The sequence below is a fragment of the Ovis canadensis genome, chromosome 2 (genome assembly GCF_042477335.2).
Source record: "Ovis canadensis isolate MfBH-ARS-UI-01 breed Bighorn chromosome 2, ARS-UI_OviCan_v2, whole genome shotgun sequence".
NCBI lineage: Eukaryota > Metazoa > Chordata > Mammalia > Artiodactyla > Bovidae > Ovis > Ovis canadensis.
The window spans coordinates 38,398,138-38,425,106 of record NC_091246.1 but is presented as its reverse complement, the minus strand read 5'-3'; the positions used below and the strand labels follow the sequence as shown (position 1 = coordinate 38,425,106).

Genomic DNA, 26,969 nt, shown 5'->3' with positions numbered 1-26,969 from the left:
TCCTGCTCTTAACTCTTTATTCATAATTAATTGGGTTTTAGTGAGTTTGGCTTTAAAATATGCCCTTTCAGAAAGAAAGTGTTTTGCACATTTGAGGGTCGGCACTGCCTTTGTCTAACCCCTGATTCACCAAAAGGTCTTTGTTCCCTTCCATAAAGACAAACTGTGCAGCAGGAAAAAGGGCCTTTTGTGTCAGGGGTTTAGATGTACTTGCCATAGGAAAGCCTATGAACATAAAAAGAACATAATAAGCATTTCTTAAAATAAGCAAAAAAGAAAAAAGTTAAAAATACAAACTCCATCTTATGGTATGCATCAGAAACACCGAGAAAGCCTCTTCCAGGTAGAATGCTGAAAAGGTATAATAGACTCCCTGCAAAGCATTTGACAGCATTTAACGAAAATCAGAGATGGTTTTCCCACAAAAACAACTTTTCTAGTGACTAACTCTATTGCCTGACTCATCTGAGAATCTGTGGGATTCAATTCCGGAGTCAGGATGGCAGCAGTCTCCCTCTTGAAGACCTCACAATTGAAGTTTAAAACAACAGTTTAGTAAACAGCACCTTTTTTTTTTTTAAGGGACACTTTGCTGGGCGCTGTCCTAGGTGCTGAAGGGAAAATTGCCTTCAGTGAACTTACCATCAGCCAGAAGGAACAGGGCAGATGGTTGCCTATAATGTAAACCAGAGAGCTGTGAGTAGCACACAGAGGTACAGCCAACTTGCAGAAGAAGTTCAGAGAGTAAAACAACTCTTTCCAGCTTCTTTTTTTTTTTTTTTTTTTTGCAGTTGGGCCTCAATGGATGGGAAAAATTAGAAGGGTCCCAGGGGATGAGGTAGGCAGAAGCATGAGTTGGGGCCCAGATTGAATGATGGGACGCTTACGATGAGTGCAGGAGCTGTTTAATTACAATAGAAATAGGCCTGGCAGAATGAAGAGTCAATTCCTGGAAGGGGTCACAGCTTATCAGAGTCTTTTTAAAACACCCCAAGGGTCTAATTCCTCTTAAAAATGACCAGCAGTGTAAGCATTCATTGCCTGATAAGAATTCTTGAAGTATACTTTGGACAGTAAGCCCTAAAGAGATCCAGTTTTTTTTTTAAAGTCTCATTTGCTTCTTGAGTTTTATTAGAAAATTGGAAGACATAGGAATACATCCACCAATATATGTTAAAATATTTGGTCAGATGGTGATCAAGCCTGGGGCATACTAGACATCTGAGTGATAGGAATCTTATTTGGCAATTTCAAAACTACAAAGTGTTTTCTTGAGTCTGGAAACTCCTCCTGTCAGTATCTACTCTAGTCTTCCTCCGTCCATACATTTTCCTTACCTGGAGATTCCTAATGCTATATTCAGAACGTTTGACACTTAGTTCCTATTTGTCATGATTTGCCAATAGCCTGATATAGACACACCATTGTGTTTGCACATGCTGGCATTTAACTGAGGATACTTACAGCCTTAAAACCCTTTCATTTGCGGGGCATAAGCCTTTATTAAGTAAATCTTATGTATTTTATCAATCCTATGATGATAAAATGGTCTTATGTTCTGAAATTTGCTTTTATTTTTTAATTGGGATAGGTATAGTTGCTTTACAGTGTTGTACAATGAAGTGAATCAGCTATGGCATACATATATCCCCTCCTTCTCAGACCTCCCCAGCCCATCCTACCCCTCTGGGTCATCACAGAGCACTGAGCCAGGCTCCCTGTGCTGTTCAGCGGCTTCCCACTGGTTATCAGTGCACACATGTCAATCCCAGTCTCCCAGCTCATCCCACCCTCCTCCCCCACACCATGTCCACAGATTAGTTTAACATAAGGTCTAACTCAGTAAGTCAACTCTGGGTGGACATTTGGTAATGTGTGGAGACATTTTTGTTACAACAGGGGAGGTGTTGTAGGCTTCTAGTGAGTGGGGTTGCTGTAAGCATCCTACAGGTTACAGGAAGTCTTTCCCCAATAAGGAATCATCTGGCCCCAATGTTAATAGTGCTAAGGCTGAGCAACCCCAGTCTGCAATTGGTTCCATAGCCTCATGAAAACAGGAAGGACACTGCGTATTTAACCATCACTGCCCTCCCAGCCCAGCCTGGCCCAGCCCTGTCCCTGCCACACAGTAGTTGCTCAATAAACAGTCGTTGACTAGCGTAATGAACAAGGACTATTTCAGCAAGACATCTTATAAGGAGAAGTATTGTTAGAAATTGAGAGCAGTTATTGTAGCCGACAGCCTAGGAAAAACACACCAGTGTCACTATTTTCAAACCATGCTGTTTAGAGACTTTAGTGGAGATAATCTTTTTTAGAGGCTTGGCAGAGATTATGGCTTGTTAAAGTAGACTGAGAATCATTTTTAGCATTTTATGTAAGTGACTTGTATGTAAACGGGCCAGTTCAAAGAAAGGGATCTGAGCAGCTTGCGGACCTCAACGTCATAGAAAGGTCACCTGCCCCCAGCAAAGGTCACCCCAGGCTTTACACAATCAAAAGAATGCTGGTAACACTCATATGTCCAGGAGACCCAGGTAATCTTGTGCAGCAGAAAAAAGCAAGCCAGTTTAAAGGGACTGAGCAGATATTTATATAAATGAAACCCTGGGGAAGATTGAGGGAAGAGAAATAATAGGAAAGGGAAACATGCAGGGAGAAATAACAGGGAGAACTATGAATAGTCCAAAGCCCCACAAATGAGTTGAAATGGGGTTAGATTAATAAAACTCAGGAGAGGAACCACTTATTGCATATCCATAGATCCTTATTTCTTTAAATTTTGTGCTTCACTTTATCTCTTAGCTCATGCATCTCTTTTAACCTTTGGTGTCATAATCCAGGCTAGTTTCTTAATCAAGAGAATGATGCAGAAAGATTCTTTACCTTCTGAGCCACAGAAACTGAAAGTGAAGTCGCTCAGTCGTGTCGGACTCTTTGCGACCCCATGGACTATAGCCTACCAGGCTCCTCCATCCATGGAATTTTCCAGGCAAGAGTACTGGAGTGGGTTGCCATTTCCTTCTTCAGAAGATCGTCCCAACCCAGGGATCAAACCCAGGTCCCCCGCATTGCAGGCAGACACTTTACTGTCTGAGCCATCCATAACTAGGATGGGGAAGCCCAAATAACTAGTATCTTCTGATAAAAAAGGCACGATCAGATGGGTGCACGCTCTTGCTCCTTCTTTCAGGCTCCACCCTTCAGTGGACAGGTTTGGGGGACCACACACCACTGCTCCTTGAAGCTTCCAGACCTGCCATCTCGGTTTTAGCTAAGCACTCAAGGCTTCCCGGAGGGCTGGCTTTGCATTCCTAAATGTAAATTCAGTGACAGCAGCCATGACACACGCCAGCTGAGAAAACAGTATTAGGACAGTCACTTGAAAATAAAACAGTACTAACGGGCCACGTGACGATTTGAAACCAGTACCTATTAAACTCTATGCCCTGCGATTCAGCATTTCACGGACACACTGCATGCGATTGGGGCTGACGGAGCCAACAGTAATAACCATCTGCATAGATGGCTGCAGATCTGAGGCCAGTGAGGCCAAGGCATGTGGCTCCCACAAGGCTCTCCAGAGGACTGTCCTCCCTGGGTGCGGAGACTGGGCTGACTGTGTCCTCTGCCATCTCCCCCCACTGTGCTCCCAGGAGGAGGACTTCGTCCGGCCCAGCAGCCGGGAGGAGGCCCAGCAGCTGTGGGAGGCCGAGAGGCTCAAGATGCGGCAACTGCTGGACAAGCAGCAGAAGCAGATGGTGGAAGATTACCAGTGGCTGAGGCAGGAGGAGAAAGCCCTGGTGAGGAGAAAGCCCAGCCAGGGGAGGGAGAGGACATGCCCCGACACCACTGCTGAACACCTTCTTTTTTAAATAACTTTACTTATATTTTTATCTTTGGCTGTGCTGGGTCTTCGTTTCTGCACACGGGCTTTTCTCTAGTTGTGCCAAGCTACTCTACAGTTGCAATGCCCGGTCTTCTCATGGCGGTGGCTTTGCTTGCTGCAGAGCACAGGCTTTGGGGAGCTTGGGCTTCAGTAGTGGTGGCTCACAGGCTCTAGAGCACAAGCTCAGTAGTTGTGGTGCCTGGGCTTAGTTGCTCCGCAGCATGTGGGATCCTCCAAGACCAGGGATCAAACCGGTGTCTGCTGCATTGGCAGGTGGACTCTACCGCTGAGCCAGCTGGGAAGCCCCTGAACACGTTCTGATAACCTTGCTCCCCTGGGAGAGATCCATGCCATCCTGTCCCCTTTCAGCTCCCCACCTGGCTGGAGTGAACTGCTCTCCAGGCATCCTTGGAGCTTTTGGTTATAGAATCCTAAGTCCTCTGATTTGTTTTCCCCCTCTGCAGGACCCCATGGTTTACATGAACGACAAGTCCCCATTGGTGAGTCACCGGGAGAGCACTCTACCTGGAGGGAGGGCTTGCAGGGTAGTTAGTGGGACCTCCGACTCCACACCTGCCCACCTCGCCCTCTCTGCCTCGCACCACGAGAGCACCTTTTCCCACTTCACTCTGATCATGGAGGCTCCTTGCTGAGCTCACACTTGATCTGCACTCTTAGCACCACCCGCTCTGGCACAGGCCGCCCCCTCCCCAAGTCACTTCCGGTCAGGGAGTCCCCAGGTCCCCCTGCAGCTATGATCTCCAAACCTCTCAAGGGGAACGGGAACAAGCTAAGGGGGTACGTGGGTGGCCCCCAGGGCTGCACCAGTGACCTCTTCTCTTTCCTTCCTTCCAGACCCCAGAGAAGGAGGCCGGCTACAGTAAGTGTGAGCACCCTTCCTCTTGGCGGGAATGTCCCTGGGCGTGGCATCTTGTGTGCAGCCGCCTTCCCTGTCCCTTGCAGAGAGCAAACAGAGTGTATTTGCCATAGAAAGAAACATCTGTCCTGAGTTCGGAGTGTGCAGAGAGGCCCAGTTTGGGAGTCGATATTACACCACCTCCTATCCTCCACCTCTACCCCTGCTCCGACTGCTGCCCCCCACCCCTCTCACGGCATGGCTCCTGTTCCCGCCTCTCTGCTGCATTTATTTGGAGGACTTGGTGATCCTTCCTGTCTCCCACCCACTCTATCGGAAGCTCTAAAGTAGCTCCATGGCATCTCTCCCAAATGACTCTTCGCCTCCCTAGGCCCCAGTAAGGGAAGGAAGAAAGAGGGCAGGGCAAGAAGAGGGCGGAGCCAACTGATTTTCCCACCCACCCCTGCCCCGACCCCAGGGTCTCTCCAGGAGCCTCCCTGAAAGGCAGGGAGGGAGTGGTACCGGGCAGGATGTTGGCCTTTCCCAATTAACAGAAATTGACTAGAGGCCTGACAGGAAATTCAAGCAAAGTTTACTGGGGCTCCTGCGCTGCGAGCTGCAGGAGGACGCAAAAACAGGCTCCCTTGCTGGCTCCCAGAGGCAGGGGCGAGTTCATTCCTTACATGGGGTGAGGATGGGGGTGGATCCAGGCGTCATGCAGGAGGGGTGGCTTAGGTGGTTTGCCCGCCCTTCTGTGATGGTGCGTGCAGCGGGGCATTCAGCAGTACCCTGCTTTTGCTCCCAACACCCAGTTTTTCGCTCCTGGCTCTTCAGAAATGGTTCTTGGGTTTTATTTTGGGTTTCTTTTTTGTCTTTTTGTATCTTTTGGTCCAGCATTTGCCCCAACTGCGGCATGCACAGAGCTATTTTTAGTCCCATATCGTTTCTTTGTATTGTCCTGGTGCAAACTTTGCTGCAGAGGTTCCCAGGTCCCAGTCCTGCAGTGAGCCAGGCGCTTCATCACCATCCCAGGGGAATGAGGCTGATGATGACCGTGATGGTGACCATGGCCGCCACCAAAGACAGTGACAAGCGCTGGCCCCAGGTGCTTTAAAATGTCAGTTTAAACCCCACAGCAGTCCTTCCTATGCAATGGGTACAATGTATCATGATGCCCATTTTACAAAGGACATGAAACATACACCGGAACGGCAAGTGACTTACCCAAAGTCACACAGCTAGTGATTGCTGCAGCTGCTGCTAAGTCGCTTCAGTCGTGTCCGACTCTGTGCGACCCCATAGACGGCAGCCCACCAGGCTCCCGTCCCTGGCATTCTCCAGGCAAGAACACTGGAGTGGGTTGCCATTTCCTTCTCTAATGCATGAAAGTGAAAAGTGAAAGAGAAGCCGCTCATTCGTGTCCAACTCTTCGCCACCCCATGGACTGTAGCCTACCAGGCTCCTCTGCCCATGGGATTTTCCAGGCAAGAGTACTGGAGTGGGGTGCCATTGCCTTCTCCGCAGCTAGTGATTAGCAGGGCCTAGATCTGAGCCCAGGCATCTGGCTCCTGCAGGGCCCTTCTAAGCAAACCTCCTACTTGGCAGATGACACTTAAGGCCTGGGGCCTGTCAGTGAGCTGCCCTAGTCTCACGCCACTCTGGGGGAAGAGTTGAAAGTGGAATCAGGTCTTCTGACTGTTACTCCAAGCAGTTCCATGCGGCCTGTTTGTCTTTTGTTCATCAGAGTGGCCAGAGAACAGCATGGCCAGAGAACAGCATGCTTCTAGCAGTCCACTTCCTTGACCCCCAGATGGACACAGCAGGCAATAGGGAAGCTTCACAAATCTACCACATAGGTGGCTGTTGCACCCACTGGGTGAGGCTCCAGGATCACCTGCTGCCTTCAGAGCAGGTTTCTCCCTCATGACAGTCAAGGTCAGAGTCTCAGGGCCCAGTGTGCTGGAACACCCACCGCCATCACTCCATCTCCACGGGGACTTTGGCTTTTTCTCTCTTTGAAATGGACAGTAGTGCCTGTCCCTGCGTACAGAGGACGAGGGAGACCAGAGGTTACTTTCCATTGTCCTGGGTTTCAGGTCCCATTTCCCTGGGGTCTCCTGGTAGTAGTGGAGAAGGGCTGAGCTTGGTCATCAGCACCTATGAAGGGAGGGGTCAGGGTGCTGAGGACATCCCCTACTCATTGCCCCTTCCCTTTGCAGCGGAGTTCACAGCCCCCCCGCAGAAACCACCACGGCTCGGCGCACAGGTATGTGCTGGCTCTGCTGAAGCTGGTAATGGATTGGAATCAGGGCCCCACAAGACTAAAGGCCTGGACTGCAAAGATTGCAGAGGCCCACAGAAAGAATCGAGTCCTGTATCCTCATTATATAGCTGAGGCCCAGAGAGGGCAAGTGCCCTGTCTACAGCTAATTCATTAAAAAAAAAAAAAAAAAAACCAGCCCCCTCCCTGACCTGGAGGAAGGCTCACTCGTCCCAAGGAGCAGGAGGTGTGGTCCCCCAGGCTCCCTGCACCCCCGTGTTCTGGGGTAGCTGCTGCTTTCTTCGCTCTGGAGCAGCAGTTCTCAGTGTTGGCAGCCCGTGAGAATCCTCTGAGAGCTTTGACACGGCCTGGCCCCCACGCCCAGATGATGGTTCAGTTGCTTTGCTGTGAGGCTGGCCACCAGCACTTTTTTAAGACACCCAGGCAGACTCTCACATAAGAACCATTGCCCAAGAAGCAGCAGGGAAGCAGCCCCCCACCCAGGCCCAGGCACTATTATTTCAGAGATACGTCTTGGTGGCTGAGTTGGCACCACTAGTGCATGCCCAGGAAAGAACAGTGTGTCCCTCTGACTCGCCACCCTCCCCTCCGGCCACCTGCTTCTCCTCCTCCTCTCCCCGCCACAGTCCATCCAGCCCACAGCCAACCTGGATCGGACCGACGACCTGGTGTACCTCAACGTCATGGAGCTAGTGAGGGCCGTGCTGGATCTCAAGAATGAGCTCTGCCAGCTGCCTCCTGAGGGCTACGTCGTGGTGGTGAAGGTGAGAGCCAGGGAGGAGCCGTGGACTTAGGGGACAGAGGCCACTCAGCCCATCCCTGGAAGGAAGTGGGAGGGGCTGAGCTTCCCAGTCTGCCCGATTAGACCCCATTAGAACAAGGTCGTCAAAGAGAAGTTGGTTCCAGGTAGCCTCGGAAGGCAGGCACCATCCCAGGAGGGCCCTTCTCAAGGGAGACATGGCTTTCTCAAAAAGCAAAGAGTGGGACTTCCCTGGAGGTCCAGTGGTTAAGACTTCACCTTGCAGTACAGGGAATGCAGGTTCAGTCCCTGGTCGGGGAGCTAAGATTCCCACATGCCTCGGGACCAAAAAAACCAAAACATAAAACAGAAGTAATGTTGTAACAAATTCAATAAAGACTTAAAAAAAAAGCAAAGGGTGACAGCCACCCGCCCCTCTCTCTCCCAGAATGTGGGCCTGACCCTGCGGAAGCTCATCGGCAGTGTGGATGACCTCCTGCCCTCCTTGCCGTCGTCTTCACGGACAGAGGTGAGTGTCTCGGTGTCATCCACTGTCCCTTGCCCCCTTGTCCTGCTCCAGCTGTGTTTCAACAGAAGACCCAGAAAGGCCACCTGGGCAGCCCCATGTCCTCTGTGAGCCTTCAGCAGGTGGCCCTGCACCATATATCCCTGCAGGTACCACTAGGGGGCGGAGTTGGAACCCAGGGACCTCGCCGGCTTTCTGGGGCGAATTTCCTAGTTTAGGTCTCAGATCGTGGCAGTGACTTCTTAATGCCTGAGGACAGGCAAAGGAAGACACACATACTCCTTTTTAGCCCCATCCTGTCCATGACTCTTTGTCTAGTCACCCTTCTTACTAAGGTCAAGGTGAGTGTGTCACAGAAATAGCAGTTAAGGTTTCTTCAATTGATCATTTAATCTTCTTTATTTAAATGAGAAGCAACCACTGAAAACCAAAACGGGAATGCCAGTGCTCTATCTTGAGATGGTGCCAGTGGTAGGCAGAATAATGCGCCCCCATAAGGTAGCTGGAAAAGACCCTGATTCTGGGAAAGATTGAAGGCAAAAGGAGAAGGGGGCAGCACAGGATGAGATGGTTAGATAGCATCAGCGACTCAATGGGCATGAGTTTGAACAAACTCTGGGAGATAGTGGAAGACAGGGGAGCCTGGCATGCTGCAGTCCATGGGGTCACAAAGAGTCAGACATGACTCAGCAATTGAACAACAACCAAATAAAGGATGTCTGGGTCCTCAGAGCCTGTGTCTATGTGACCTTACATGACAAACAGGACCTTGCAGGTGATTAAGTTAAGGATCTTCAGATGAGAAAGCTATGCTGGATTATCCAAGTGGGTCCAGTGTAGTCACAAGGATCCTTGTAAGAAGGGGGTGGAAGCAGAGGTTTGTTTCATAAGAGTCAGAAAATGAGATGGGATAACAGAAGCAGAGGTTGGAACGAGGCCATTGCTGGAAGGATCCACAAGCCGAGGAAGGCAGCAGCCTTGTGAAGCTGGAAAAGGCAGGGAACAAGTTCTCCCCTGGAAGAAGGAAGTTCCCCTTCTGGCAGAAGGAACTTAGCTCTGCCATCACCTGGCCATTGGCTCCAGGGGACCCATTCCAGACTTGTGACCCCCAGAACTGTAAGAGCATAAATCTGCCTTATTTTAAGCCACTGTGTGGTAGTTTGTTACCGCAGGACTAGAAACAGAGGCAGTGCCTCTGAGCATTCTGTCTGGAAACCCAGTCACAGACTCCCACACCTCCTGCCAGGCTATAGCTTGAGCTGCCACTGTCTCCATCATCTGTGACCACTCAAGACAGGCAGGACAGGGCAGGGGGGTCTGGGCACTTCCCAAGTCCCTTCAGGGTGGCTGCGGCAGCCCAGCGGAGCACCCTCCAGGTTGGTCCCGTCTGGCATGAGAGCACCGCACCTGGGCAGTGAAAGCCAGTCTTTTCTTTCACTTGATAAATATCTCTTGAGTGCCAAGTCTTTGTTCAGCAGGATATAGTAGTTAATAAAACCCTACAAGCCCAGACCATAGTCTGTGATCTATTGATGTGATTGTAGAGAGTTAACAGATGTATGGAGGCGCTTGACTTCTCTCCATTCACTCCGTGTCAGGCCAGCACCCAGGCATTTTGCCAAGGAGGGAGTGTTTGTGGGGCTGGATCGGAGGGGGCTGACTTGGGTAGGTTGGGGCCTGGGGTGCCTGTAGTGTTTGTCCTAGACGACCTGGCTCCAACCAGCACGAGCCTTGGACTCAGCCCAGGGCTGAGTCAGACCTGACCCCCACCCCAGCCCTCTCTCGGCCCCACCTTCCTGGGCCATCACCGAGGTGGACCTCTATAGGGCTTCCCTGTCCTCCGGGCCTGGACTTGGCAGCCCCTCAGGGTCCCAGCCCCTCCCCTGTGCTCTTTCTGCAGATCGAGGGGACCCAGAAACTGCTGAACAAGGACCTGGCGGAACTCATCAATAAGATGCGACTGGCCCAGCAGAACGCCGTGACTTCCCTGAGTGAGGAGTGCAAGCGGCAGATGCTCACCGCCTCCCACACGCTGGCCGTGGACGCCAAGAACCTGCTGGACGCCGTGGACCAAGCCAAGGTCCTGGCCAACCTGGCCCGCCCACTGGCAGAGTGAAGAGGGCGGCGCCCCCTGCCCACATCTCCGCCCCACCCGCCCGCCCCTCCCTGCTCCTGCCCCTGCCCCTGCCCCTGCCTCGCCTTCGGTCCCGTGGGCCCACTTGGGGAGGGAAGGCCGAGAGGGGTCCTTCTTCCCTTGCCGTTTTGCACGACCCCTCTCCTCCACCCTACTCCCAGACTGTGCTGCCCAGGCTGCAGCTGGACAGAGGGGACTCAGGGCTGCAGGACACCAAGGGGTTACAAAGAGGCTCAGAGGGAGCATGGCTGCTGCCCACCAGCCACTCCTACCTGGCCCAAGGGGGTCACATGGCAGTCCCTTGTGGCCAAGATGGCTTTACGCAGGGACAGGGCAGGCCGATTGGGGAACCAAGCTAGTCCTTCTCCTTCCTGCTCCGCCCACGGAGGTCCCCTCCCCTAACCCCATGCACAGAGGGAGGGGCCGAGAGGGGTTTTCAGTGGGGAAGCCGGTGGCTGGTGCCATGAGGGATGGACCTGGCCTTCTTGTACAGTGTATATTGGAATTTATTTAATGTGAGTCTGGTCTGGACCAACAGCCATGTGCCCCACTGAGGGGCGGAGCAGGGCCTGGGATGGTCAAGGGACAAGCTATTGGGAGTTGGCGCCCAGGAAGCTGCGTCCTCCACACACAGAGAGGGGAGGAGGGGAGAAGCAAGGCCACAATGGACCTGGGCGCCTTCCGCACTCCTCACCCCCTGGCTTTGCTTCCCTCCCTGGCCCCTTCCTTCTCTCTTCTTACTGTCTTTTCTTACTTGTCTTTTCTCGCCCACACCCTGTCTCCCTCCCTCTCTTGTGTTTGTGCAGAACACTCTTACCTCCTTTATATTTGACTTGTGGATGAATTAAAATTGTACCATTTGCTTTGTGGTTTGATTGTTTTGTTTGTTTGACCTTCTGAGGCCCTGGAAGGAATCAACTGTGCTTGTGTTGGGCAGAGATCAAAAAGCCGAAAGATGCCAGGGCTCAACCCCCAGTTCAGTTCAATTCAGTCACTCAGTTGTGTCCGACTCTTTGAGACCCCATGAATTGCATCACGCCAGGCCTCCATGTCCATCACCAACTCCCAGAGTTCACTCAAACTCATGTCCATCGAGTCAGTGATGCCATCCAGCCATCTCATCCTCTGTCATCCCCTCCTCCTCCTCCCCTCAATCCCTCCCAGCATCAGAGTCTTCTCCAATGAGTCAACTCTTCGCATGAGGTGGCCAAAGTACTGGAGTTTCAGCTTTAGCATCATTCCTTCCAAAGAACACCCAGGGCTGATCTCCTTCAGAATGGACTGGTTGGATCTCCTTGCAGTCCAAGGGACTCTCAAGAGTCTTCTCCAACACCACAGTTCAAAAGCATCAATTCTTTGGTGCTCAGCTTTCTTCACAGTCCAACTCTCACATCCATACATGACCACTGGAAAAACCATAGCCTTGATTAGACAGACCTTTGTTGGCAAAGTAATGTTTCTGCTTTTGAATATACTATCTAGGTTGGTCATAACTTTTCTTCCAAGGAGTAAGTGTCTTTTAATTTCATGGCTGCAGTCACCATCTGCAGTGATTTTGGAGCCCAAAAAAAGAAAGTCTGACACTGTTTCCACTGTTTCCCCATCTATTTGCCATGAAGTGATGGGACCGCATGCCATGATCTTCGTTTTCTGAATGTTGAGCTTTAAGCCAACTTTTTCACTCTCCTCTTTCACTTTCATCAAGAGGCTTTTTAGTTCCTCTTCACTTTCTGCCATAAGGGTGGTGTCATCTGCATATCCGAGGTTATTGATATTTCTCCCAGCAATCTTGATTCCAGCTTGTGTTCCTTCCAGTCCAGTGTTTCTCATGATGTACTCTGCATAGAAGTTAAATAAGCACGGTGACAATATACAGCCTTGATGTACTCCTTTTCCTATTTGGAACCAGTCTGTTGTTCCATGTCCAGTTCTAACTGCTGTTTCCTGACCTGCATATAGAGGTCAAGAGGCAGGTCAGGTGGTTTGGTATTCCCATCTCTCTCAGAATTTTCCACAGTTTATTGTGATCCACACAGTCAAAGGCCTTGGCATAGTCAATAAAGCAGAAATAGATGTTTTCCTAGAACTCTCTTGCTTTTTCTATGATCCAGTGGACGTTGGCAATTTGATCTCTGGTTCCTCTGCCTTTTCTAAAACCAGCTTGAACATCTGGAAGTTCACAGTTCATGTATTGCTGAAGCCTGGCTTGGAGAATTTTAAGCATCACCTTACTAGCATGTGAGATGAGTGCAATTGTGCAGTAGTTTGAGCATTCTTTGGCATTGCCTCTCTTAGGGATTGGAATGAAAACTGACCTTTTCCAGTCCTGCGACCAACTGTTGAGTTTTCCAAATTTGCTGGCATATTGAGTGCAGAACTTTCACAGCATCATCTTTCAGGATTTGAAATAGCTCAGCTGGAATTCCATCACCTCCACTAGCTTTGCTCATAATGATACTTCCTAGGGCCCACTTGACTTCCCATTCCAGGATGTCTGGCTGTAGGTGAGTGATCACACCACCATGGTTATCCAGGTCATGAAGATCTTTTTTGTACAGTTCTTCTGTGCATTCTTGCCACCTCTTCTTAATATCTTCCACTTCTGTTAGGTCCATACCATTTCTGTCCTTTATCAAGCCCATCTTTGCATGAAACGTTCCTATCTCTGATTTTCTTGAAGAGAACTCCTGTCTTTCCCATTCTGTTCTTTTCCTCTATTTCTTTGCATTGATCACTAAGGAAGGCTTTCTTATCTCTTCTTGCTATTCTTTGGAACTCTGCATTCAGATGCTTATATCTTTCCTTTTCTCCTTTGCTTTTTGCTTCTCTTTTCACAGCTATTTGTAAGGCCTCCCCAGACAGCCATTTTGCTTTTTTGCATTTCTTTTCCATGGGGATGGTCTTAATCCCTGTCTCCTGTACAATGTCACGAACCTCCGTCCAGAGTTCATCAGGCACTCTATCTATCAGATATAGTCCCTTAAATCTATTTCTCACTTCCACTGTATAATCATAAAGGATTTGATTTAGGTCATACCTGAATGGTCTAGCGGTTTTCCCTACTTTCTTCAATTTCAGTCTGAATTTGGCAATAAGGAGCTCATGATCTGAGCCACAGTCAGCTTCCAGTATTATTTTTGCTGACTGTAAAGAGCTTCTCCATCTTTGGCTGCAAAGAATATAATCAATCTGATTTCGGTGTTAACCATCTGGTGATGTTCACGTGTAGAGTCTTCTCTTGTGTTTTGGAAGAGGGTGTTTGCTATGAGCAGTGCATTCTCTTGGCAAAATTCTATTAGCCTTTGCCCTGCTTCATTCTGTATTCCAAGACCAAATTTGCCTGTTACTCCAGGTGTTTCTTGACTTCTTACTTTTGCATTCCAGTCCCTTATAGTGAAAAGGACATCATTTTTTGGGTGTTAGTTCTAAAAGGTCTTGTAGGTCTTCATAGAACCGTTCAACTTCAGCTTATTCAGCATTACTGGTTGGGACATAAACTTGGATAACTGTGATATTGAATGGTTTGCCTTGGAAATGAACAGATATCATTCTGTCATTTTTTAGATTGCATCCAAGTACTGCATTTCAGACTTTTGTTGACCATGATGGCTACTCCATTTCTTCTAAGGGATTCCTGCCCACAGTAGTAGATATAATGGTCATCTGAGTTAAATTCACTCATTCCAGTCCATTTTAGTTTGCTGATTCCTAGAATGTCGACATTCACTCTTGCCATCTCCTGTTTGACCACTTCCAATTTGCCTCGATTCATGGACCTAACATTCCAGGTTCCTATGCAATATTGCTCTTTACAGCATCGGACCTTGCTTCTATCACCAGTCACATCTACAGCTGGTTATTGTTTTTGCTTTGGCTCCTTCTCTTCATTCTTTCTGGAGTTATTTCTCCACTGATCTCCAGCAGCATATTGGGCACCTACCGACTGGGGAGTTCCTCTTTCAGTTTCCTATCATTTTGCCTTTTCATACTGTTCATGGGGTTCTCAAGGCAAGAATACTGAAGTGGTTTGCCATTCCCTTCTCCAGTGGGCCACATTCTGTCAGACCTCAACCCCCAGGGTACATGCTAAAGCAGGGTGGTGGGGTCAGGTGCCTGCGTGCTCCAGCCCTTTCCCCCCGTGCCTGACCCAAGGGCGGCTTTCCAGTGGGGACCCAGACAGACCTTCCACTGCCACAGAGAAAAGCCAGTGCACCCTCCCAGCTGCCATCCACGTAACCAGGGCTCTGGGGGGCTGGAAAGGGGTCCCAGCTGCCTGAGCAGTGACTGTGGCTTTATTTGCTCTCTTTCCTCATTTGCAAGTTGACTGGGAGACGGATTAACCGGAAGGAATATCTCTACATCAGGAGGTCAAGCCTGGGAGCATCCCTGCTTCAGGAGAGGTGGGAGGAGGGGTAGCGGGGCTGGGGCTGCATCCACAGAGCAGGAGGGGTCAGAAATAAGAATGCCCCCCGGGGGGGCGGGTCTTGGAAAGAACTGAAGCAGGTGGGCTGGGCCTGGGGTGGCCAGTTTTCCCTGGAGTGTCAGGGAGAGCATGTGGAGGTGTGGAAGGGGTGGGCACCTGAGCTACCTGTCCCCTGAGGCACCCTCTCCCCACACACCCCTCCTTTGATGTCTGAGCCTCCTCACATGGCCCCATCGCACCCTCTGGGTCCCCCAACTTGGCCCTCCCATCCCTCTTGCATCCCAGGAGCATCTTATCACCACATCACCATCTTCACATCATCCTCACCACATGGTAACCCTTTGCAAAGCAAGTTCCTCCTCGCCCAACTCCAAAAACCCAAACAGGGCTCTGTACCCAGCAGATTCTCAGCACATAGTATAAACATGTCAAGTGAAGCATTCTAAGAAGACTTGCACGTTGGGACTCCATGGAGAGACACCTGCAGTCGGTTGGCATTGACTCCAAAGGCGAACTCCAGAGGTGGCAGCAGGGAACGACAGTCAGCCATGCCACCTCTGGGCCAGAGCAGGTGATGTGACATCAGATCATTCCAGCCAGGAAGGGAGGGAGGAAGAGTCCGACGGTCCCCAGGAAGCAAACGAGGATAAACAACCAGAGGAATATCCTATCGATGACCATGGCCACGTACCTCCAGTCTTCCTTCACCTGCAGGGGGAGATGGGTGCACAGTGAAAGGGAAGGTGACCCATCCACACGCAGCCCCTGTGAGGATGGTGCTGGGGGCGGTGGCAACCCCACTGAGACCTTGGGAAGCTAAGGCGGTGGAGGGGGCAGAGACAACAGAGATGTCTCAAGACTCAAATAACCCTCACTTAGTGATTTCCACCCTATCCCACCCCTATGACAATAGCCCAGAGCCTTTCCATGGGCTCTCAAGTTCCAGGTTATGGAAGTTAGAGGGATACAGAAGGTTCTAGAATCACCCAGGGGCATGAACCCTCCCTGGAGGAGGGTGATTTTCAGCACAACACTCAGAAGTTGCAAAATGGCGAAGACTTTGTTTCCCCCAAAGTTGCCTCCCCAACCACTCACCCAGCCCCTGGGAAGGTAGGTGAGGGTATGGCCCAGAGAAGGCTAGCAGGGGTATATGCAGTGGGGGTTGAGGGTTTCGTGGGACTGGGGCTCACAGCCCAGCCACGTGCCTCCAGATTAGATAATAATTAATTTTTCTTATCTACTCAACAAGGCCACCCAGTCACAACCTCCTGGCCTTTCATCCTTCCCAAGGTTGGTGAGAAGAATTCTGTGACCCTGGGCAGTGGCCTTGTCACCTAATATGCAGAACACAGCAGGGGTGGGATGGAGGGGAACTCACTTGGCCCAGCCAAGCTCCTCGGGGTTTGTGGGTAAATAGTGAAGTTGACAAAGTGCCCAGAGCCCAGGACAAGGACAAGGAAGGGGAGCCCACCAGGACAAAGGAGCCGGCCGGTTTTGGGGGATCTCCTGATGAATCCCCTCCGCCTGCCTCCGCTCATCCCCGTCCACCCACCTGTGGGCACTGGTGGGAAATGGCTGGCGTGAGGATGGCGTGGGGAACCCCTCCTCCTCTGTCCTGCTGCCTCCCAGTTAAACTGAGGACATTGAGCACAAAGACTGAGTTAAACTGGGACAGCCTTTACTGCTGTTCTGCCAACAAATGTCATAAGAGCGGCCAGCCAGCTGTTTTCCATCACAATGTATTCCAGATTCCAAGGCCATGACTAAGGGAGTTGGTCCTTATGGGGGAGACTAGGGTGGTGCCAGCTAACACCCTTGGGGGAGGGGGAGTGGTTCCATTCTAGGCTGGCAAAGTCACCCAGGGGAGGGACCCTCCCCCAGCCCGCACTCACCGAGGAATCAGCATCCTCAGCCCGCAGGTGATCAGCAATATAGTGCACACCCTCCAGGGCCTTCTGTAGACGAGGGGAGAGCAGGAGCCCGCCCTCCAGCACCTGAGCCTCTGCCTTGGGACCCGAGGCCGCTGGGTGCAGACTACCATGGGTGTAGACGCCTACGGAGGGCGACGAAGGACCCGCACACACCCATCTGCCTTCCTCCTCCTCCTCCTCTCTCTCCTCTGCATCCACATTGGTCTCCAGCCAGTGATAAGAGGGGCAGAGCTTCAGATCCGGAGTGCCTCGGAGCTCCAAGGGTGGCAAGGGCCGGCTTATCAGAAGCCACCGGGACACACAGCCCAGAAAGGCCACCCGCACCCAGTGGGGCATGTTGTGGGTGCTGGCAGAGCGGTGGTGGACATTGAGCACAAAGACGGTGATGACAATGGACAGGGTGACGAAGATCATGGTGAAGAGCAGGTACTCGCTGATGAGTGGGATGACCAGAGAGGTGGACGGGATGATCTCGGTGATGAGCAGCAGGAAGACAGTGAGTGAGAGCAACACAGAGATGCACAGGGTGATCTTCTCGCCGCAGTCGGAGGGCAGGTAGAAGACGAGCACGGTGAGGCAGGAGATGAGCAGGCAGGGGATGATGAGGTTGATGGTGTAGAACAGGGGCAGGCGCCGGATGAGGAAGTAGTAGGTGACGTCAGCGTAGACCTCGGCACAGCAGTCGTACTTCTTGGTGTTGTAGGTGCCCGTGGCATTGACGATGGCCCACTCGCCGCTCTCCCAGTAGTCCTTCAGGTCCACCGTCTGCTCCATCTGCACCAGGTCGATCTTGGCCTTGTCGTACGACCAGGAGCCAAACTTCATCTTGCAATTCTGCTGGTCGAAGGGGAAGAAGGTGACGTCGATGCTGCAGGAGCTCTTGTAGATGGCGGGCGGTGCCCAGTGCAGCAGGCCCGAGGAGAAGAGGTGGGCCTTGGTCATGTGGGTCACCACGAACTCCCCATCTGCACTGAGGAGAGGAGAGGCATTGGGGGGTGGGGGGCCTGGGGCACCCCAGCTGCCCAACCCAGGCTACTCCAGATAACTACCAGCAGGGGGACCCCGATAACACAGCCAGACCATGCTGGGTTGTTGGGACTTGAAGAAGCAAGACTCTTCAGCACACAGACAGCTAGAGCTACCTGAGTTGTCTTTCAAACACCATCTTCTTAACTACAAAAGTAGGAATTTTGAAGAATATAGGAAAGTACCAAGAATTTTAAAAATAATCACTGTTGTTGATGATATATGTATATATATACATATCACATATGTTTGATCATCATCTAGACAACACATATAGAATTTTTATATATTTGTGATCATAGGGTATATGCATAGTTTGATGGCCTGTTTGTATTCATTTAACATTTTAGGGTAATTGTGCTACTACCCCATGGACTGGAGCCACCCAAGCTCCTCTGTCCATAGGATTTCCCAGGCAAGATACTGTAGAGTGGGCTGCCGTTTCCTTCTCCAGGGGATCTTCTCCAGAGGACTCAGGGACTGAACCCATTTCCTGTGTCTCCTGCATCGGCAGGCAGATTCTTTACTGCTGAGCCACCCTGGTTGTTTTTTATTATATCCTCCACCATGTGCTGCAGGTGGTGATGAAACCCCTCTGCTGGAGGTCTTGTCTTTTCTACCTGGGATTTTAGTTTCTTCCTCAGCAGAGACCTGAAAATTTTGCTGCTGAAGAAGGAATCCATCCAGTTAACAGGCATATTTGAGTCAGCTGCCCCCACCAGGGCCACTATAGGGACTGGTGGGGGGGATGAGGTGGGAGACTCAACACCTGCCCTGAGGGAACCACGAGGAAAAGATGAGCCTTGAGCATCTACAGTCCAAGGGAGGCAGTTTGGCAACAGCATTCGGAGGCCAATCAGAGTTCTCCCCAAGAACTATTCGGGGGAGCTCCCTTCCGGTGAGCAAGCTGTCATTTTAGCAAAGCCCTGATGGATGGATGGTAGGATCTGGCAGAAAGCTGGGGTGGAGAATGGACCAGCAGAGGTTCCGCGGAACAAGGAATGGAGGACGAACGGCTATGGCTCACAGACAATGCTTGGGCTAGGGGAACTGCTGGACAGTGAGTTGGGGCAGAGTGGGGCCTCGGTGGGGGTGGTGAGAGAGGAGGCCAGCAGCGTCCTGAGGCTACCCATCTAAGGGCCCGTAAGGACACTGGTGACACTGGGACAGCGGTGACCAGTCCAGTTGGGCTTCCTGGGAGCCTGAGTCCCTGACTGCCCCTACGAAGTGGCACAATGGGCTCTTAGCCCCAGCCATACTTCCCGCCACAGTTTCCACAGTCAATCCTGAAAGCAGGTGAACCAGAATACACAGAAAGAGACACTTCTTTCCCTTGCAGTAGTTCCAGGGTAGAGATTTAAGCCGAGTGGAAACCGGAATTTTGAAAAGGAGGTACAAACTGATTAGGGCAGAAGTTAAATTTTTGAAGACATCATACTTAATGACCACTAGATGGCACCGTGGGCCCCTATTTTGAGGAAAGAGCCAAACACTGTCCCGGGTCTTCTTAACCTGAAGTGGAGGGTTCGGCTGGAGGAAAGACCTTTCTTCAAATGTCTGTAAGAATTTGATTTGAACTTTTGTTCTGTCAAAGGCATTTCCTGTTATAATCAGGTAACACTGGCCTTATTGGCAATCCTAAAACTCCAGGCCCTGGCTGATGCGAGGACTTTGCTCTTGCCCTCTGCCAGAAACGAGAAGCAGAAACTAGAGGGATCCTGAGTGAGGTGAGTGGTCTAACAGTGGCAGTGTGAGACAGTGCGGATAATCCCTGCCGAATGTGTGTTACAGAGATGGCTCAGATGAAAGGGCTCTGGACCTGTTTGGGGCTGGGCAGTATAAAGGGATCACTGTCATCTTCCTGACCCATCTAAGGACACCAAACTTCAGAATTGAATCTGTTTCCCTTTATTCTATTGTTTAAAAATAGCTTTTTCCAAATTTGGGTCAAACGAATTGGGAAATGCTGGGCTCAGGGGGTGTCTTGTCTGTACAACTTCTAACAACATTTAAAATGACATTTTCCAAAGAACTAGGGATGGGGTGCCAAAGGGGTTTTAATGACATACAAGGTTATCTAGAATTATTTGACCACAAAACTATTTTTCATACCTAGTCACATCTCCAGGGACTAGTGCTTTCTGGAGCCCCACTTTAGAAAACATTTTTAGACAAATATCATGCCAAACATCTCTTAATTTTCAGTTCTTGACTTCTAAATAAATAATTACTGGCTACTAAACATAAATGAAGTTATAGTTCTTCATATCTTTCATTTAAAAAAAAAAAAACCGACCTGGTCCTCTGGGGCTCTCTTTAGATTCCCCTGCCTTCTGTTTTGGGGCTTCTTTAGGGGCTCAGATAGTAAAGAATCTGCCTGCTAATGCAGGAGACCCAGTGAACCCGGGTCAGGAAGATCCCCTGGAGAACTTCTAGTCCTTACACTCAAAGACTGATCTTTTTTGGTTCTGAATACAAGGCAACTATAAATAATATTTTTAAATGTCACTTTCGCTCCCTTCAAAGGTGCTGCCGGGAGATGCTTCTTACCTTTTCCAACAGTCATGCCATCCTGCAAAACTCCCACCCTTACGCATTGTTTTCACAACCTGCATCAACCGCATTTTTCAAACAATATTCAGTGTTGGCAAATCTGTGTCCTACTAGCAGAGCGCAGGCACGGATATATAGTAGGTTCTCAGTAAACTTGGGGTGTATGAGTGTAAGCATGAAATGAAAGAAGAGAATCAAGAGACCAGGTGGAGCGTTGAGCAAAGCAGGAGTTTGAGAGGAAGGCAACGCAGCTGGGCCACGAGGGGCCGCGCCTCCCAAGGCCAACGCAGCCCAGCATCCAGTTACCCGCCCCTCGCAGGCCCGGTGTCCCAGGACCCCAGCCGCTTCCTACTTGTTGTAGAGGACTATGTCTGGGATCCAGATCATCTCCGAAGGGACGCGGAGGGATGTGATGTTGCCGAAATCGACCGGGTTCCAGCGCAGCTTGTAGTCGCTCCACTCCTGTGCGTGGGGAAGGGAGTTCTGTAAGCGGCCCTGCCAGGGGAGGGGGCCTGGGAAAACCTCGGGCAGCTTAGGGACGCCCTGCAGCCGATTACAGAGCATCCGGAGCTCCTCACCCGATCCTGCAGCATAGAAAGGGCCACGATGCCCCAAAAGGGCCCTGAGATGGGAAAGAGGAGTTCAGTCGAAGACGACCAAGCTCTCGGTTTGCCCCAACTCTAGTAGTCAGAGTCCGGGTCACATCTGACCATGGGTCACCCTACTCCCGCTTTCGTTATGCTGGTCCCTGGCTGGACGACCCCGGCAAGCAACCTCACTCATTTATAGTAACATTTGTTTTTTTCAGTGCATCACAGCTTACAAAGGTTTTTCACACCCTCTGTCTAGAAAGAGCCTCAATGGGAAGAGCTGGGCAAAGAGGGCAGAGCAGGTAGAAGTATTGCCCCATCTAACAGATAAGGAAACTGAGGACAAGATGGATAAAAAACAACATACCAGAGTTACACAGTTGAGAAAGGAGAGTCAGCTGAGAAAGGACAGTTTCCAACTGTGCTCCAGAGCGCCCCCCAATAGCCCTGATTCCACTGGCTGGTTCAAGTGAATCTGTGTTTTTCAAGTGAAGCTTGGAGGGTACACCGTCAACAAGTGGCGGCTCTAGGGCTTGAACCCAAGTCTCCGAGTCGTCAAACTTGCCCTAATTCTAGGGGTCATTTTCCTTTTGTGCATTTGCACTAAAATAGTGCAGTGGTGCACTCTTGAAAAGGCTCCCATGCATGGTAACCTTTCCCCTTCTAAGGATAGCTGTGAAACATTTACACAAACTCATCAACTGGGTAGGGGTCCAAGAAGGCAAACAGGAGGCTTTGCAGGAGGCAGGTGCATGAGAGGAAAAGCATTGATCCTGCTCAATGATTCCCAGACTTCAAGCACTCAAGCCCCAACTTCACAAGTTTTGCCCATATATATGCACCACCTTAGCAGTGTGTTAGCATTTACTTAGCTTTAGTATTATGCATTTACTTAGTATTTTCCTTTAAATTGATTCACTAGTTTAGTTTAGTTTAGTTTAGTCCCTCAGTTGTGTCCGACTCTTTGCGACACTATGGACTATAGCCTGCCAGGCTCCTCCATCCTTGGGATTTTCCAGGCAAGAGTACTAGAGTGGGTTGCCATTTCCTTCTCCAGAGGATCTTCCCAAGCCAGGGATCAAACCCGGGTCTCCCATATTGTAGGCAGACGCTGTACTGTCTGAGCCACCAGGGAAGTCCTAGTTAAGCTTACATAAATTTTTGAATTTTACATCACTGAAGTAGCTGGAAAACCCATACCATTTGAAGCTATCTACTGAAATATACATGTATGACTTTTTAAAAAGAGGTTTTGGAGCCAACTAAAATCATCTCAAGAAACTGCCATTGGTACCAAAACCATGCTTGGGAAGACATTGGCTTAGCAGTGGTGCTAATTATTTGTGTGTAGGTGAAAGCTTTGGAGAAGGAAATGGCAACCCACTCCAGTACTCTTGCCTGGAAAATCCCATGGATGGAAAAGCCTGGTAGGCTACAGTCCATGGAGTCTCAAAGAGTCAGACATGACTGAGCGACTTCACTTTCACTTTCAGATGAAAGCTTAGACAGAAAGAGAAGCCAGATTGCAAATAGGAAAGATAAAAATGTTCCTAAAATTGTCATGATTTTTCAGGACATTGAGGAACCATTTTGAAAGGGATTGGCCTTTGCAAATATTTCCCTTTCCCCCAGTCCACTGTGTGTCAAGTTTTCAGATTCGACCAACAGTGTAGGGGCATCCACACCAAGATGGGTTATATTAATTGGCAGATAGATTGTAGTATCCCCATTTTACAGATGAGAAAAGTGAGGCTCTGAGACTAACTTGCATGGTATCACAGGCTGGTCAGAAGCGGTGCTGTTGGCCTGACTCCTGCTGCGGTGCTTCTTTCTCTCTTTACTACCCCAGTCCCTGAAGCCAAGATAACTGGTCCACAGGGACAACTGTAGTCACCCAGGTTCAAGATCTGATCTTTGCACTGCTGTGGCTTCCCAAGTCCCTTCATGACTCTGCATCTCATCTGTAAAGAGGAACCTCATGGCCCCTGCAGTTCCAAGGTCAATAGCATCAGAGGGGTCTGATCCATGCCATCCATCTAAACATCCAGTTGTAAAGCCTGAATGGCCAGCATAATTTAGTTATGTTTATCCTTTTGCCAGTTTTTCTAAATGTCCTGTGGACATCTAATAACAGCATATGAGATACAAAAGTTTAAATATATTTGTGTGGGATATAAGATTTATACAAAATAATATAAATGGAAATCTATCATATTTAAATTGTTAATAACCTCATTCAAGATGCTTCTATTCTTATTTTTTCTGCACTTGATAAATATTCTCAGAGAGATGTTAACGTGTGTCACTATTATATTTTTTCTTTTCCTTTATATTTCTTCTGATTTTTGCTTTATATATCTTAGCTTCTTTAGTGTTTAGTGTCTAATGGTTTATGACGTCTATTTCTTTGTGCATTGTACCTTTTTTCATTTAAAATATTCATCTTTGTTTCATTTAAAAATAAATTAATTTAAAAAAAAGAATCTGGCTTGCAATGCAGAGGATGCGGGTTGGACCCCTGGTCTGGGAAGACCCCACATGCTGGGGAGCAACTAGGTCCATGCACCACAACTACTGACCCCATGTGCAGCCACTACTAAAGCCTGAGTGCTCACCATACTCGGCAACAAGAGAAGCCACCACAATGAGAAGCATGTACCCTGCAACTAGAGAAAGCCCATGTGCAGCAACAAAGACCCAGCACAGCCCAAAATAAATACATATATTTTAAAGTGACTCAAACAGAAATGTCCATCAAAATTCTGATGGTTATAGTTTTCAAAGTGCCAGCCTCTGAGATGGGGAGAGTTAGGTTGCCAGTGGGTTTGGGGAGAAGACGCCATGGGAGGGACGTAGGCAAAGGGCTGGGCCCTCTTTCTTGTCTTCTCCCATCTCCAGGGAGAAGACATCTTCAGGGTCTGGGGAAGGGTGAGCAAGGAGGAGGGCAAGGGAGAGAGATCTAAAAAGCCCATGCACCCGAGTTCTGCCCTCGTGAGTGGCACATCAAAGAGGGCCGCTCACCCATTACCAGAACTGATGCTGAGCCAGTTTCTGGTTAAGAGGCAGCAACTACATTTCCTATCTCTTGGGACCCTTTCTCTGGGGTCCCTGGACCATTGGGTGAGGAGTCCAGCTCCTCTTCTGGAGAGAACAGATGGAGAGACCCTGAAAGTGCCAGGAGGAGAAGGCATGGCTGGGCCTGGCTTCCAGAATCTTTCAGAGTCTTCCAGACATCCTTGCTGAGGGATGGACAGGTGAGTGAAACCACCTTGGACCCTCCAGCCACCAGCCAAGTGCTGCCAGGAGTCTCCAAGCAAAGCACTAAAATGCCTGGCCATGAAATCTCTTGCTATAATAAGCTATCTGTTGCTTTAAGCCAGTGAGGTCTGGGGAAGCCTGTTAGGCAGTGTAGACACAGAGCACTCGGTGTTCTCCAGTAGAAGGAGCCTGGGATACACGGTGGGACACACCTGGCCTCTCTTCTAGCACCCTGCTTCTATTTCCCTCGGCTGTGAAGCGGACAGAATAAAACTGCCCATGTTTCCAGTGACAGCTCAGTGAGCTGACCTGCACACGTAGCAGGGATGTAGGCAATGTCCACTCCCGGAAAGGGAACCACGTGGCTCTTGTCGGCGGAGTCTCTATACTGGACTCAGAGCCTGGCCGCAGGAGCGCAGCCCCTCGCAAGAAGCGGCCTGAAATCGGCTGGCTTTGGAAGGGTCCTGAGTGGCAAGTCTCAGGCAGAAGGTGAGTTTAGAATCATGCTGCTAGTGAAAGAGTCCTGGGAGGGTATGGGGCTCATGAGTTCCCACCCTGCGCCTGCCTTGCCCCGGGGAGGGACACTCACCTGCTTTAGCCAGACGTTGGTAGTCATCATTTGGTTCTTCTCATCCTGACCGGTAGTGGGAGAGAAAACAGTTAGACTGAGGAGCGAGTCCCAGGAAACAGGGCAGAGTGGGAGGAGCTGATTCAGGATCCCACTCGCCAAAGAAGCTTTGACCTGACGCCCCAAGTCCAGCCCACCCTCCGCCCCTCCTGATACTGCCCTCCTCACTCAGATTCTTCAGGATCACACGGGCCTCTGGGTCCTCTGGGCTTATGTCAGGTGACACAAGGAGGGCATTTAGAAAACCCACTGCTGCCAATCACCGTCCTCCCTGGAGGGGCTCCAGGGCTGAGAGTGGGAGGGAGACTGAACACCTGTGATGCTGAAGGGTGATGCTCTGACTGAGGTGGGCTGCGAGCGCTGGAGATGGGGAGGAACAGAGGAGCCCTGGAAAGGGGTTCGTGCCCAGGGCTGATCCCAAGGGGGAAGGATGGTAGGACAGACGCACCACATCGATGAGCTGGGCGATGGACAGCCCAAAGCGCACGATCACCACGTCCGAGGTGTTGGGCACCGGTCTCGCCCAGCGGTTGTAGCCCCTAAAGAGGTGTTTGAAGAGGCGGTCCTCAGCGTGGGTGTGGGGGGCCCTCTTCGAGGATACTGTTGGACAGGAAGGGAGATGGGGGTTTCCAGGTGTCCGTGGTGCTGGGCACTTGGCTCCCTCTCCCGTCCAACCAGAGCCACTCAGCCTCACTGAACCTTAGTTTCCTTACCTGCAAAATGGGCACACTAATCCCGTACCTATGTCAAAACACTGCTGAGAATGAAATATAATAACGTCTGTTCGAGCTTACAAAGCAACCGATCAGTGCATAGTCGGCACTCAAGCAATATCAGTTACTCTATGACTACTGGATAAGGACTGATGCTGAAGCTGAAGCTCCAGTACTTTTGCCACCTGATGCAAAGAGCTGACTCAATGGAAAAGACCCTGATGCTGGAAAAGATTGAGGGCAGGAGGAGAAGGGGGCAGCAGAGGATGAGATGATTGAATGGCATCATCGACTCAATGGACATGAGTTTGAGCAAACTCCAGGAAATGGTGGACAGGGAAGCCTGGCATGCCAAAGTCCACGAGGTCACAGAGTCGGACACAACTTAGCAACTGAACAGCAACAACAACGGATAAGGGGTGAAAACAAGTGCTCAGAGGGGTGCAAAGCAGTGGGAAGAAGTCAGACAGAGGGAAAAGATTAAGCCTGAAACTGAGGAGACCCAAGGGACAGCAAACTGTGAGAGGCACCTGATTGTGAGGGGTGAGCTGGCCCCGGGAACTTTCACTCCCACCCCCTTATAAGGAACCTCTAATGCTAACCATGAAATTCTCTGCCACTCGGAGAATCTCCTCTGTTTTTCCTCAAACCACTGGTATCTGCTCCTTCTCATCAGCTAGGTAAAGTGTCCCCAGATTGTCTGATGGAATCACCCTTGTCTGGTTTCACCCTGTTTTGCAAACAGCTTCATCTCTTCAGGGTTCTCCTGCCTGAGTAGATCGAGAACCACCGCTCTAAAATTCAAAACATTGATAGCAGCTGCCATGTATGTATCTCAGGTGCTAGTCACTAGCCTTCATTCCAGGCCACACCCCCAGGAGCCCTGGGAGGGTCACAGCACAGTTAGCATTTTGCAGATGGGGAGAACTGGGCTTGCGAGGTTCAGATGCCGCAGCGAGCGCCCCCTACCATCCCGCGATGGAACAGCTACCCTGAGACTCGCGGGTCACCACCAACCCACTTGCAGCAGTTTCAACCCGAGGCATGTGCGCTCGCATGTGTGACAGGATGCCCTGGGGACCGCCCCTGCTCACCTGCCGGGATCAGAAGAAGCCACCAGAGCCCGATCTTTGTCTTGAACGGGATCACAAGACGGGAGGGACCCATGGCTTCAGAGGAGGGGTCTGGCGGCTGCTGGACATCAGAAGGAAGGCCGGCTTGGGCTTGGCTGTGGGTTGAAGCTGGGACCACTCCCCCAGCAGGGCCTGGAGAGCTAGCACGGCAGAACTCCCTGGTTCCTTCTCACGTCAGAACCTGAGTGAGCCCAGCAAAGTGTTCTTAGGGTGATGCCTCCTTGACACAAGAAGGCATCACCTCCAGTGCCTCACACCTTTGACCTCATTTGGACCTCCCATCAATCCT

General features: G+C 50.4%; 2 protein-coding genes across 14 annotated transcripts in view; one reads left to right on the top strand and one right to left on the bottom strand.

Moving 5' to 3' along the window:
- Positions 1 to 11,288, top strand: part of PTK2B (protein tyrosine kinase 2 beta) — a 138,037-nt gene extending 126,749 nt beyond the window's left edge. For 7 of the 13 annotated variants that reach the window (XM_069575929.1, XM_069575922.1, XM_069575931.1 and 4 more), the window contains 7 exons: positions 3,657 to 3,803; positions 4,354 to 4,389; positions 4,745 to 4,769; positions 6,965 to 7,011; positions 7,653 to 7,790; positions 8,214 to 8,294; positions 10,192 to 11,288. In XM_069575929.1, the coding sequence (XP_069432030.1) occupies positions 3,657 to 3,803; positions 4,354 to 4,389; positions 4,745 to 4,769; positions 6,965 to 7,011; positions 7,653 to 7,790; positions 8,214 to 8,294; positions 10,192 to 10,407 (690 nt within the window). In that variant the 3' untranslated portion in view covers positions 10,408 to 11,288. Of the gene's footprint in view, positions 1 to 3,656; positions 3,804 to 4,353; positions 4,390 to 4,744; positions 4,776 to 6,964; positions 7,012 to 7,652; positions 7,791 to 8,213; positions 8,295 to 10,191 lie in introns of all 13 variants that reach the window. The other 6 variants (XM_069575926.1, XM_069575919.1, XM_069575927.1 and 3 more) reach the window with 1 other exon arrangement.
- Positions 11,289 to 15,430: 4,142 nt separating this feature from the next.
- Positions 15,431 to 26,714, bottom strand: CHRNA2 (cholinergic receptor nicotinic alpha 2 subunit). Its single transcript, XM_069575933.1, has 6 exons — positions 26,642 to 26,714; positions 25,283 to 25,434; positions 24,796 to 24,840; positions 20,711 to 20,820; positions 16,741 to 17,749; positions 15,431 to 15,556 (listed from the first exon to the last, which is right to left on the bottom strand). The coding sequence occupies exons 1-6, from the start codon at positions 26,712 to 26,714 to the stop codon at positions 15,431 to 15,433; spliced, it is 1,515 nt and encodes a 504-aa protein (XP_069432034.1).
- Positions 26,715 to 26,969: the final 255 nt, after the last annotated feature.

Coding starts and splice junctions, on each gene's coding strand:
- CHRNA2 (XM_069575933.1), bottom strand. CDS start 26,714: ATGGGTCCCTCCCGTCTTGTGATCCCGTTCAAGACAAAGATCGGGCTC. Junction 25,435..26,641: donor GCTTCTTCTGATCCCGGCAG/GTGAGCAGGGGC, acceptor CCTGTCCAACAG/TATCCTCGAAGAGGGCCCCC. Junction 15,557..16,740: donor CTGAGGATGCTGATTCCTCG/GTGAGTGCGGGC, acceptor CTCCCCCTGCAG/GTGAAGGAAGACTGGAGGTA.